This window comes from Canis lupus, chromosome 8 (genome assembly GCF_011100685.1).
Source record: "Canis lupus familiaris isolate Mischka breed German Shepherd chromosome 8, alternate assembly UU_Cfam_GSD_1.0, whole genome shotgun sequence".
NCBI classification, from domain to species: Eukaryota; Metazoa; Chordata; class Mammalia; order Carnivora; family Canidae; genus Canis; species Canis lupus.
Window position 1 is genome coordinate 46,401,469 of NC_049229.1, and position 13,518 is coordinate 46,414,986.

At 47.8% G+C, this 13,518-nt stretch overlaps 1 protein-coding gene across 5 annotated transcripts in view; it reads right to left on the reverse strand.

Annotated features, from left to right (window-relative positions):
• DPF3 (double PHD fingers 3) overlaps positions 1 to 13,518 on the reverse strand; it is a 259,890-nt gene that overhangs the window by 83,243 nt on the left and 163,129 nt on the right. For all 5 annotated transcript variants that reach the window (XR_005363505.1, XR_005363504.1, XM_038545160.1 and 2 more), the window contains one exon: positions 141 to 278. Coding sequence is in view for 3 of the 5 variants with exons in the window: in XM_038545160.1 (XP_038401088.1) it covers positions 141 to 278 (138 nt within the window). In the remaining 2 variants the exon portion in view is untranslated. The remainder of the gene's footprint in view (positions 1 to 140; positions 279 to 13,518) is intronic.

Here is a 13,518-nt window from a genome sequence, read left to right on the forward strand (position 1 = left end):
AAAGAGCCAAGTCACCACAGAACATTGAAACCAATCAATGGGTGTCACCAAAGATGCCAGAGGTGAAAAGAATACTCTATGGCCCTGCCCCACCCACTTCAAGGGCACCCACTGCCCCAACCCAACAACTGGGAACTCACGTCTGTGGTTCTCATTTCTGTGGTTAGGCGGGGAGCGGGTCTCCTGGTCTTGAGCCTCATCTCCCTCCTCACTGGCCAGGTGAGTGTGAGCGTAGTGGTAGCTAAGTCCTGGCCGGTTCTTGTAGCGCTTGCCGCAGACTAGACAGGAAAAGAGAAGAGGGGAAAAAAGCAACGATTAGCAACCTCTGCAGTTACTGCCATCATTCTCCCAGGCAGTGACTCCCATCCATCTATCCCAGATCTGGGTTTCCCTTAAAAAATGTCTCACCCCCTGAATAACCCTAATCCCACTGGACAGAATCAACACCACAGTAACAATACTGGCCCAAAAAAAAAAACCAGAAAAATAAAGGATGGAAGCTGAACTGTGTAAGAGCTTCATCATTTCCTATCTGTGATACCCTGGGCAAGTCACTTGTCCTCTCTGTGCCTCAGTTTCTTCAGAGGACACATGGGAATAATAATAGTATTTTACTCATAGAGTTGTTGGAATGAGTTAATCTCTATGCAGAACACTTATAACAGTGCCAGGCACGCAGTAGGGGTGATGATTATTGTTACTTTGAGGTCAAAGAGCCCTGGTAGTCCATCCAGTCCAACATACCACAGCACAGATGAGGCAAGTGAGGCTCAGAAAGCCTAAGGAACACACAGCTAGTTGTGGCAGAGCCACTAGAACCCAGGTCTCCTGGATTCCATGCAATGCTCCTTCCACCGGGCTGTGGTTAACTCCGTATAAAGTGCAAAAGCTTTATACAGATAATATTTTGGTTGTATCACGCAGTGCTTTTGTGCCAGAAAAACACATTCCACTCCTGCCATAAAAACCATGAAGCCAAGCCATCATTGGTAGTTGTGGCAACCAAGAGCTTAAGTCCTTAATGCCCCAGGGAGCCTCCCATATCCTAGCCTCCTATACCCAAAATCTAGGAATGTGTCCTCACAAGCACAACCTCTCACTTGGAGGGTATGAGATGAGAGCACTAAGAAACATAAACATGGTTCTGTGGGGCACAGAAGAAGAAAAAGAAGCAGTTCCATTGGTTGGCTGACCAGTACCTGAGAAGCAGAAATCCACCTAAATGGCTTAAGACCAGATCACCCTCACTTTTAATGAAGTTGGATTTAGTGGCACTGTTTAGAATGATCCATGTGGCTAATTTTTAGCTTTTATCAAATTGAAGTAGTTCCTCTTATCCCTGGGTTAGAGTTTTATTACAGGAGAATCTTATAAGCCTTTGAGCATCTACTAGTATATGACTCTCCTTCAGTTTGTTGATATGGTGAATTATGTTGATTTTCTAATGTTTCTTCTTATTGAACCATTCTTATATTCCTAGAATGCTCTCCATTTGGTGAGAGTGTATTATCCACCTGATAAACTGCTGCATTCTACTTTCTAATCTTACATTTTGGATCTATACTCACACTTGAGATAAATCTAGAATTTTTGACCTATCTTTTACCATGTTTCGATTTTATGGTTATGCTGACTTCCAAAAATGAACTGAGTTTTGCTGTGTGAAACTGGACAAAATACAGTCTTTCTGTGCCTTTTTTCTTATCTAAAATGATGGTAGTACTACTTACCTTGAAGGATTACAGATAATATTTCTAAAATATCTCACTCAGTACCCAGCACATAACAGATGCTCGATAAATGAGGGGCGAGGGGCAAGGGGCTTCAGCTTAGCCTGCCACACCTTAGATCCTGCCCCCCGCCCCCCGAAAGAGAGGGCTTTGATTCTGGCCTCAAACAATGGAATTTAGCAATTGGTTGGGCTTTCTTAATAAGATGAGGGTCTGAAATTCACATTGGTGACCTAGTGACTATCAATTCAAGTCCTACAATTGGCTACTTACATTCTCTTTCTCTCTCTCTCTCTCTCTCTCTCTCTCTATGCTGTAACTATTTCAAAAAAATAAAATGGCACTACACATCTCAATTCCATTTGACTCGGGAAATGGGACCTAAAGAGGCCCCTGAGGTGCACTCTGGGCCTGCTTGTGGCTTCTTCTATTTAACCTTTTCAATGATCTGAGGTCAATAAACAGCAAATTATGGGGTCACGGGATATAAATCCACTTAGTAGCCAAGCATACTGCTGGTGAGGAATAAATGTTTATTAAAAATAAGGATAATAATATCAGAATTTCCATGAGGAGGCCTCAGGGGACTCTGGAGACCTCCCTACTACTATAAACTCCACAGATTCCATTTGTGCCATTTTGTTGCGTCAATTACCACTGTCTTCCTTAATCACAGAATTCCACTATCTTAATAGTCATGTGGTCTTACTTATTAAATTCTTTTATTCCCACTAATACTAGATGCCTAGGACAATTCCACTCATCAGGGAATCACGACCCATCCAAGCAGGCATTTCTTCTTTGAGCTCCTTGAATTATAGTTATGTCTGTACTGGAGGACTTCTCTTAAGGATGGTTTCATACCAATTTATCTTAATAACAACAACACCCCTTATGTTGCAACTCACATATTACACCTTCAGAACATATTCATCGAATAGCTTATGAATTGAACGTGGAAATACTTTGTGGGAAAGCCAGAAGATGGGGGAGGAGGGAAGTGTGTAGAATCTGATCCATCTATCCACATTAATCTCATACTAATAGGTCTTTAAACCTACAAAACCAAACCAGCAAAAAGCTTCCCGTGTCTCCTTCCCCAACACCATAGAGGATAATTATTTTTAGAGCAAACCCTTTTGCTAGAAGAGAGATTCTTGAAGAGTAGTCCCCAGACCAGCACCCTCAACATCACCTGGAAGTTGTTACGGATGCACATTCTCAGGCTCACCTCAGATCGACTGAATTAGAAACTCTGGGGATGGGGCCAGAAATCTCTGTTTTAACAAGCCCTCGAGGTGATGCTGGTGCACACTATAGTCTAAGAACCACTCCACGGGAAGAATGAATATATTTAGGCTTGACTCTGCCCACCCTGGTGCACCTGCCCTTTGGGATGGATGGAAGTGGCGGGTAGGGACAGTGAGACTGGTGCCTGGTCATTAGGGGAAACAGAAGCAGAGAGTACATGGAGGTCATAGAAACCAGACCTCTTAACTATCATTTCTATACACAGAGCTCTCCTGATGGAGCTTCATTTCTCACCACCTGCTTATACCATGGTATTCCTTCATCACCACAAGAAAACGTGTATTAAGCATCTCATATGTGCCCAGCCTTGTGAACAAAGATAAAGGAGCCCCAGTGCCCTCCCTCCAGGAGCTCAGTCTTGTAGAGAAGACGTACAAGTCAACAAGCAAAGAGGGAAACAGAACAAATGCACCAGTGTGCACATGCATCCAGGAAAGAGGAGGGAACGGCACATCAGCTTGAGTATGGAGGGAGGGCTTCCTGGAGGAGGTGGGTGAGCTGTGGCTTGCAAGGTAGCAGAACATCACTAGATAGACAAAGGAGGCAAATGCATCCAGGCACCAGAGCAAATTCTGGGCCAACTTTGGGGAACTGCGGGCAGGAGTGGGACGTGAGGGAGCTAATAAGCAAGGAAGCAGGGCAGGACTTTGTCCTGAAAATGGGGAGCCAGGGGAGGATTGGAGCCTGACGACTGACTTATTCAGACTTACATTTTAGAAATTCCACTTAAGACTATAATGCAAAAGATGAATTTGAAGGTGGCAAGAGGATGTTTTAATTTCCTATATGTGAACAATGAGAATCTCGGGATGGGAGAGGGGTTAAAGAGAAGGAATCGGTGGAAAGGGGTGGACATAAGCAGCAAGGAGGAGCCTAGAAAGATTGACAGTGACTGGACCTTCCTGGCCATGCACCATTCAGCCCCTGTCCCGCTCCCCAGCCTCACCCAACACCACATTCCACCACCTTCTATGCCCTTCTGCCCATTGCCTTTCCACTCCTTAAACATTTTTCTTTCTAAAACAAAGCTTTTGCACAAGCTCTGACCTTTGCCCACAATGGTCCCCAGCCCCAGTTTGCCTAATTAAGGCTTCATCATTCTTCAGATCTCAGTTCAAATGTCCTTTCCCAGGAAAGTCTTCCCAATCGAAATTAGGGCCCCAGTTTGTCACCTTCTGAGGATACATCATGGATCAATATATGTGCCTCCCACTGGCAGCAAGCATGGCAAGCCCTGTGTGTGCACACTGCTGCATCCCCAGCGACCAGCACGGGGCAGGTCATAGCTGGCACTCGATACCAGTTAAGGGAAGCAACAAAAACACCCAGCTTCCTATGGGGCAATAGGTCGAGAGCCAAAGAGGAAAACTAGATTGAAAGAAGGAAGAGAATGAGTTCAGTCTGGGGTTGCCATGAATACCCTGTGCTTAGAAAAGACAGGTGATGTGGAAGGCTGGCAGGGTGGCAGTGGGAGTTAGGGATATGGAGAGGAGGAGAGATTAGGGAGAGAAGAAAGGTGTGGATGGAGGATAGAACTCAGAAAACATCAGGATCTTAAGAATCTGGTAGAAAAAGAGAAACTGCTCTGGTGTGTTTGTTTGTTTTAAGTTTGTCAAGAAAGACTCACCCAGAAATGAGCAACATAAGCCAAAGAGGTAGGATTTCCAAGTGTCCATCGATAGATGAATGGATAAAGAAGATGTGGCGTATATATACACCAGAATATTACTCAGCCATAAAAATGAATGAAACCTTGTCATTTGCAAACATGGATGGATTCAGAGGGTATAATAAATGAAATAAGTCAGTCAGAGAAAAACAAATACCATACGATTTCACTCATATGTGGAATTTAAGAAACAAAACAGAAAGAACACGTTTTAAAAGAGACCAAAAAAACAGACTCAGACATAGAGAACAAATTGATGGTTACCAGAGGGGCGGTGGGTGGAGGGATGGGGATCAAGAGGACACTGATCATGATGAGCACCGTGTAATACATAGAATTGTTGACTCACTACATTGTACACCTGGAACCAATATAAAAGCATATAAATTATACTGGAATGTAAATTACACTGGATTTTTTTTTTTTAAAGAGGTAGAGTTTCCAGGTGACAGGACCAAGGATACCACCAGTCACAGCCACTTCTGATAGCTGATAACTGTGTATACTGTGTGCCAGGCTTATTCTAGCGCTTCAAGTAATTTGCTCACGGTAACCCAAGTGCCCATTTTACAGATGAGCAGCCAGCAGAGCCACAAGAATGTCAGATGCCTGAGAGACAGAGGCTGAAAAGAGACACTGGATTTGACAACCAGGAGGCCACCTTAGTGAGAAGGGAACCCACAACCTCACAGAGGATGAGACAAGACGTCAGAGGCCCAGGGATGCTCCTGGAAATGAGGAAGTGGTGACAGGGCTGACTGGCCACTCCTTCCAGCATGGCCCCATCACTGAGGCTGGGGGGCTGACGGGACTGTGGGTCAGGGAGGCTGATGGGGCTCGTTCTTTAACAGGGCACAGCCTGGCAAGAGCTCACAGGCTCAAGGGGAGGAGGCAGGAGGGAGGAGAGTTTAAAAGGCAGGGTTAGAAGAGATTGGAGATAATACGGCAAGATGCCTGACCCCAAAACGAAGCTTCGAACCCAAGTACCAGGCCTTTGAATGACTTCATCCTACGGACAAAAGATTTCTAAGATTTATCTTGGTGGAATTGTATCTGGATCAGACTGCTACATTTTGATGGAAAGAAATGCCTTGGAAATCCTACTCTGACTGGATTGGAAGAAAAGGAAAACCCAGCACTATTTAATTATATCTCCCTGCTGCTCCGAACGCTGATGGACCAGCTTCATGGCCATGTGACCTGTGCATTCAGACAGGGTCCGTGCTCAGAAGGGCCCCACACTTGGTTTAATGCTTTGCTGTCACCATCTTGAAATTCTTAATACACATCGAACAAAGGGCCCCTCGTTTTCATTTTGCCCTGGGCCCTGTAAATTGTGTATCTGCCCCTGGAAACCTGCTGGGGTGGGGGTCAGCGATCAGGGGCTAAGTTCCTGCAAAGAAACCACCCGATGGCCCTGACGATACAGGAGCTGCCATGAGGAACACGGGACCCAAGCAGCCCCGAGTTGGGAGTAAAATGCCCCCCTGAGGCAAGCCTGGAAGTCCGGCCAGAGCAGTTAACCAGGCAGCCACAGTCATTTCAGTGCCACTCGCTGCTCTGGCCCTGCTTCTGGGTGGGCCCTGCCTTCAGAGAGGCAGTTTCTCTGTGGTGGCGAAGTGGGCAGGCTGGATCTCAACTGCATGGGTTCGAATCCCACCCTAGTGGCCTAGTCCGCTACCAACTGCCGGTGTGATCTGGGCTGAGTTGCTGGCCCTCTCTGTGCCTCTGCATCCTCCGTGGAAAATGAGGGTGATCACAACGGCACATCTGCCTCACGTTGAGAGGTCCCATGAAAGAACACATTTAACACGGTGCCTGGCTCCTGGCAGCCTTCGTGGGCTGTTATCAGCACCACCGCCACCTTGGTGGAATTCCCTTTAGGGAATAAACCCTAAAGCGGCATGTGTGTGGTGGGGGGTATCTAGTCATTTCTCCTCTGCAGTCGGGGGTGATGGAGTTGCAAGGAAAAGAGGGTGGGGAAAGTACACTCTGAAAATAAAGTCTTAGAACCATCTGCTCTCCCTTTATCACGTCAGCAACCTCACTCTGGAATTATCTGTCGTGTGGAATGAGACAGAGCCCCAAGACTGCTGAAGCGTTCAGAGGGCCAGGACCCCATCCTCCCATCCCGGTCTCCTTTCCCCGGGGCCCACTCCTTTGCATCGTTGTGTCCCTCTGAAGCCATCCCCCATGGGGACCGGTCGACCCTGCACGGGCACAGCCTAAGGCCCTTCCTTTCACCTTGGCAAGCAGGCACCTGGATTTGTGTTCCTGGCACGGAGGGGACCGGCTGTGACAGTAGGGAAGGTCCAGCTTGCCTTCCTCTCTCTCCTTCCCCTGGGGCGGATCCATCTGTCAAGCTGCAGAAATCCTGCTTGCCCACTTCCCAACCCAGAGCGGATTCTCCAGGTAGCACCTCCTGTCTGGAGTTATGAATACCTTCAGTGTTGCCCCAGATATTTACGGCCCCCCAGGCCCCCACCCCCGCTCCTCGCTCCTCCTTATCTGGGGGAGGGGGCCGCGGTGGAGGCGGCTGGAGGGAATCGGGGCAGTTGGTGCGAACAAAGCCGCCTGCAGCAGACAGCGGAATCCTTCCTGCAGGGGAGAAGCGGCCGCCTTCCCCACTGATAACTTAATGACTCTGGCACATTTTCATCAGCCCGACTTGGAGCACGCAGTGGGTATCTGAGCCAGTGGTTTCCCAGAGACAGAAGCAATTACGGGATGAGCGTCCAAGAGACAAAGCCCGGGCCTTGGGAGTCACCGGGCCGCGTCTCGTTCCCAGTTCTGCCCCGCGGCACTTTCATACAACCCGAGGATGCCACCTTCCTCTCTCGGCCGCCTCGCGTCCTCTGTAAAGTCCACCCAGCCCTGCCTGTCGCCTGCCGGGGCCTCCAAAGCGTCAGGCTTACAGGCGGTGAGGCAGGCACATCGTCCTACACTGAACCCCACGGCAGCTCACGGGATAAAGGATTATCACCCCCACTTTACAGATGAGGAAACTGAGGCTGAGGGCACTGAAGCCACTCCCGAAACGGCAGAGGCAGGACTGGAAGTCGAGTCTGCCCGACTTTGAAGCACAGGGCTGCAAGATGAGTTATGCTCCATCCAGCACCCCTCGCGGTGCCTGGGGCTGACCTCTACGGCCCCTTGCCCTCTGCTTCTCGTGGCATTTGGCCAGAGGGAGGCACGGACAGGAGAACAGAGGGTGGGAAGAGGAAGATGGGGATTGGTGCCCTGCAGGCCCTGCTTGGGCAGCGAGCTGATGCAGGTGCTACCCACCCTCCCACCCCCGTCCTAGGAGGCACGTGTCCTCCCCTGCCACTGGGCACCCGAGATGGAAGGGCTCCCCCTCTCTCTTGTCGGCACTTCTATCCCGCCTGCACCTCAATCATTCTGTCATCCAGTTCTTTTCCCTTGGGTCCTTCTGAGTAGAATCCTATATGCCAGTAGGCCCATGACAAATACAAAAGGAGGCTATTTTGACAAGGGAATCATACCCTACTAGACTGGGTCATAGACATCTGAGGCTCCCCACACCTTCCTGACTTCAGCAGAACCATCTGGGGTATGGATAAATGCCTACAACCAACCCCCTACCCCGCTAGGGAGAAGCCCCAAGTGAGAAAAGCCCGGCCATGACTCAGCTTGGGATAAAACTCAGGGGATACTTCAAAAAGCCACCAGGTCAGACTTGCACACTCATGGTGGAGTATTAATCCCTATGACTATTTTAAAGACCCAGGCCCTACACAAAGAGCCAATGACAGCTCCACTGAGCTCAAATGATAAAAAATAGCCCTGGTACCTGCAATGTACAGGCACCAGGAAGCTCTTCTTGGGCAAGTCTAAGTGGGCTTCTCCTCCCCACCTGGAAGCCTGGGGGCCACTAGCATGGGTGGCCTTCGGGAGACCCAGGCTCTGGCCCTCATTCTCCTACTAACCAGCTATGCGCCCTTGAACAAAACCCATACATTTTTGGGCCTTGGCTTCACCCTCTGTAAAATAGGACAGTTGAATCAGATGATCTCAAAGTCCTTTGTTTCTAGCACTTCACAATACTCTGTTTTCCCTGGGCTCTGCAAGGCCTGCATGCCTCCTGACGCAATTAGTGCCTTAACTCTGATAGAAAACCAATGTAGGCTCCCAGCCTTAGGATCCACCTGGGGCTGCCTACACCCCTCTCCCCTCCCCCACCCCCCTCAAAGCTGGGTCTGCAGCTGCCTTCCTGTGGCTTCATTTCTTCTTCCAGGCCACACTTGGTGCTTATTTTAAACTGAATTCTTCCGGATAGAAGCACAAGGGGATGGAATAAGGGTGGGATGTAACATCCTGATTTTTCAAAGCTACATTCCTTGGGGCCTGGCACTGACCCATGTATTAGGAATGAGCCCAGAGACAGGATCTATCAAATGCCAGTGATCCGCAAGTCCCGTGTCTTCACTGAGGGAGGGCATTCTGTTTATTTTAGGAATTCACTATGTATGGATATGACTCCGGTTTTTAAAAAACAGAAAGAACAGAGATAAGCAACAAGCCTTTCATTTCTAAATACTATATAACCTGATTTCGGATCCCCAGCCGAGAACGCAGAAACTCCCAAAACCAAAGCATTAAATGTGTTAGTGGGATTCTTTCCTGCCCTGCTGAGAAGCATGGTAACAGAACTCTGGCAAACTCCGGGATATCCTTTCTTGGGTCAGCTAATTGGCTGTGTGACCTTGGGCAAGTTGCTCAACTTCTCTAAACCTCGGTTTCCTTGTCTGGAAAATGGGGATGATAATAGTTCATATCTCATATGGGTGTAATGAGAACTGAATGAGCTCATCCTTGTAAAGTTCTTAGTGTGGTGACTGGCACACAACAGACATTCAGTGTGCTTCAACATTCTGTATGCTTGCTAGCTTCTCTGGTTCCTGACAACTCTAGTGGCCAGTGCACAGAACTGGGGACCCAAGGTCGGTGTGAAATATGTACCCTTTCCTGACTTGGCATAAAGAAATTAAATATTGGGATCCCTGGGTGGCGCAGCGGTTTAGCGCCTGCCTTTGGCCCAGGGCGCGATCCTGGAGACCCGGGATCGAATCCCACGTCGGGCTCCCGGTGCATGGAGCCTGCTTCTCCTTCTGCCTATGTCTCTGCCTCTCTCTCTCTCTGTGTGACTATCACAAATAAATAAAAATTAAAAAAAAAAGAAATTAAATATTTATTGAGCACAACTATGAACCAGACAGTGGGCTAATTGTTTTGCTCAGGTCTTATTTAACCCTCTTGGAAACCCTCTAAGGTTAATCTTATTGTCCTCACTTGATAGAAAAAGAAAGCAAAGCTCAGAGAGGTTTTGGGATTTGCCTAAGGTCACAGCCAGGAAGTGATATAGCAAAGATTCAAACCCTGGGCTTCTAATTCAAGAACCATCTTCTGGTGCCTTTATGGAGACCGTATCTTCATTTCTTATTCTAGCATGTCCTTAATCTACTTAAAGGGCAAAATATAATTCTTTTTTTAATCGTATATTTAAATAATAAATATAAATGTCAACATTCCTGGGGAAAATAAACAAAGATAGGTAAAAAAAAAAAAAAAATTAGACATATTACCATAAAGTATGGCAGCCCCCAGATTTGGAAATCTGACCAGTGTGCTCTCCCTCAGGATCTCCAGATGACTATCTGCCATAACGCACCTCAGATGCAGATTGGGCTTTATTTGTCTCAACCTATCCGATACATCTCACGGCCTTCCCATAAGATAGGCCCCCATCTACCTACAGTATGGGTATAAGTCCCTCACTTCCTTTGGGGAACCAAGTGTCCATTATTAATTAGCATGTGTTAAACATTCCTGCCTGGATGTTCTGCTATTTCCACAAACTCCCATGTCAAAGTTCCATTGTTCTCCAAAATTACCTCCTCCTCTAGAATATCCCAGTTAAGCCTCCCTCATGTCTCTCCATGACCTAAGCTCAAGACTTCAAGAGTCATTGTTGCCTCCTCCCTCTCACTTGTACCCCACATCCTATCTGTCCTCTGCCAGGTTCTGCATGAAGTCTCTCTTACTGGGGACACCTGAGTGGGTCAGAGGTTGAGCGTCTGCCTCTGGCTCAGGGCATGATCGGGATCAAGTCCTTGATCAGACTCCCTACATGGAGTCTGCTTCTCCGTCTGCCTATGTCTCTGTGTCTCTCATGAATAAATAAATAAAATCTTAAAAAAAAAAAAGAAGAAGAAGAAGAAGAAGTCTCTCTTACTGGCCCCATCTACTTTGTCCCTGCTGTCATCACCATCCGGACTTCATGTCTTCTCCTATCTCCTTCTCAGCCATCAGGCTTCAGGCTCTCTGCCCTGAAACACCTTTCCAGAGATGTGTCTGGGATCATCCTGTTCCCCACTGACGATGCAGGCCAACCTCTAAGCAAATCAGCCTGGCACTCCCAGTATCCTGTCAAACTCTGTACCCCTCAATCTTCCTGCCCAAATGCTCTGCTCTGACCAAGCTGGTCTCTCTCCTGTCCTGTTATATGCATCCCACACTGATCAACATTTTGGGAGCAGCCACTGTGCCAGGGCTGGGATGCAGGATGAATATAGCATAGTCCCTACTCTCCAAAGGCTCCCAGTCCTGCCTGAAGAACAGATAGATTGCTGTCATCCAGTGTGACAGGTGGCCTACACAAAGGTATGTACAAGGCAAGGCAGATTCCAGGAAGAGGCAAGTGACAGAGGAGGCAGGGAGACACTGCTGGGGAGGGAGAGAGACATTGCTGACTGGGATCAAATCCTGGCTCTGCCATTTATCCACTGTGTGACCTCAGGAAAGTTAATTAACCCCTCTTCTCCCCAGTTTCCTTATCTGTAGGATGGAGGTGATCATACCATCTGTCTCCTGGCACTTCTGTGGGGGTTAAAGAATTAATATAGATAAAACCCATAGAACATTCCAGGCCCATAATATAAGTCAACGAAATTCTGCTATGACTATTATTACACCCCTCTCCCTCGCCACCACCAACTCCCACACATACCCCTCCATCCCTGGAGACTAAAGTCAATTTGATACACATTCACTGAAGATCTGCTTGGCATCCTAGGACAGCACCCTCTGATACACCAGCTCCCACCCCCTGACTATTCCCTCCCCTGAATTCCAATAGTGCCCACTATCTACTCAATGAAATATACAAGGGTGGGGGGGGGTGTTATCTCTGGGATATCAGCCTTATCTTTCCAAATCTATTGGAGATAAAGGAAATAAGACACAGGTGGAGGAGGAAGAAACAGTCCTTGAGCACATCCAGGAGCAACATTTTTATATACATTATCACACGTACCTCTCCCAACCACGTACCATCCCTGCTCCACACCTGAGGACATGGAGGCTCCCAGCAGCAAAATGATTTTTTTTCCACAGGTCCCAGATAACAAGCTAACAAGCGGCAGAACCACAATTTAACCTCAGCTTTCTCTCACTCTATAGTCAGTGCACGTCCCTCTTCAGCCAGCTCTCTCTCACCTGGGTGGCCCTGACCTTGCTGCTTACCCTCCCTCACCCCACCCCCCTCCCCCCCCCCCCCCCCCCCCCCACCCCCCGCAATGTGACTTGAAGTAAGAGACCTCAAAGGCTGTGCATCAGACCCTTTGACCTCACAATTCTACTTCTAGGAACCCATGAAAGCATTATGCAAAGATCACCGCAATATTGTTTTCAACAGTGAACAAACTATTGTTCTACTTGTTGGCTAAATGTCCAACAAGTAGAACACTGCTTGAGCAAACTGGGGCAGATCCATGTGATGGAACACCATAGAGACCTAAAATGTCATAAAAATGTCTTTACTGCTCTGGAATGATGCTTCGCATGTATTGTGGAGTGGGGGGATGGGTTAATGATGCGTATTATTGTATATGCGTGCATGAGTGTGTGTGTGTGTGTGGAGACAGAGACACAATCCTCAAACGGCATACAAAACCAAAATGGCAGCAATCTCTCAGGAGTAAGATTATGGGTGATTTTTCTTTGTCCTCCACCTGTAATTTCTTTTTTTTTTTTTCCACCTGTAATTTCTGATTTTCTGCAATAAATATATACCATTTCCATAGAAAAAAATTATTTAAAAAAATAAACTGCTACAAATGTTCATATCGACCCTGTTACTGGTCATCCACATCTTGGTAAGAATCATTCACCACAAAGTTTGCATCAAGTAAGAGCTAGCTAACAGCCAGCTCTGACTGGAGTTCAAAATAGTTCAAGAGGGTGTAGGTCAGAGCTCAACAAAGGCAAACCAAGTCCTTGAGAGCACCAACGGTGCACGCCAGGGGAGGGGAAGGCAGGCAGCAGGAGCAGAGGAAGGAGAGAAAGGCAGGTGTGACCGTAGCAGAGAGAGACTGCAGCTTCTCTTCCGCCCTGCCTGTGGCCAGCCCCACTGGGACACTGTGCAACCTGTGTCTGTGACACGATGGCATTTAAATATTTAAACAGACCCAGCTTTGCCGTAACAAATGCACTCAATCTCCAGGGATCAATCCCATGCCACAGGCCCTGCTCCACAAATCAAGTTTCTGGGGCACGGCGCCTTTCCCACCCTCCCCCATCGCACCCCATGCAAGGACCTGCAAGATAATAGCGCGGACAACTGAGTGATGAGCCCCGCTTCCCTTCAGTGACAAGGGCAGCCAGCCTGAAGGCCGCGTTATTGGCTTTTCCACTGCAGCTCGAAGCTAAAAGCATATGAGCCTTAGAGAATGTGGGGCCTTAATGCCCTCAAAAAAAAAAATTTTTTTTTTTTAATAAGACTGCAATGGT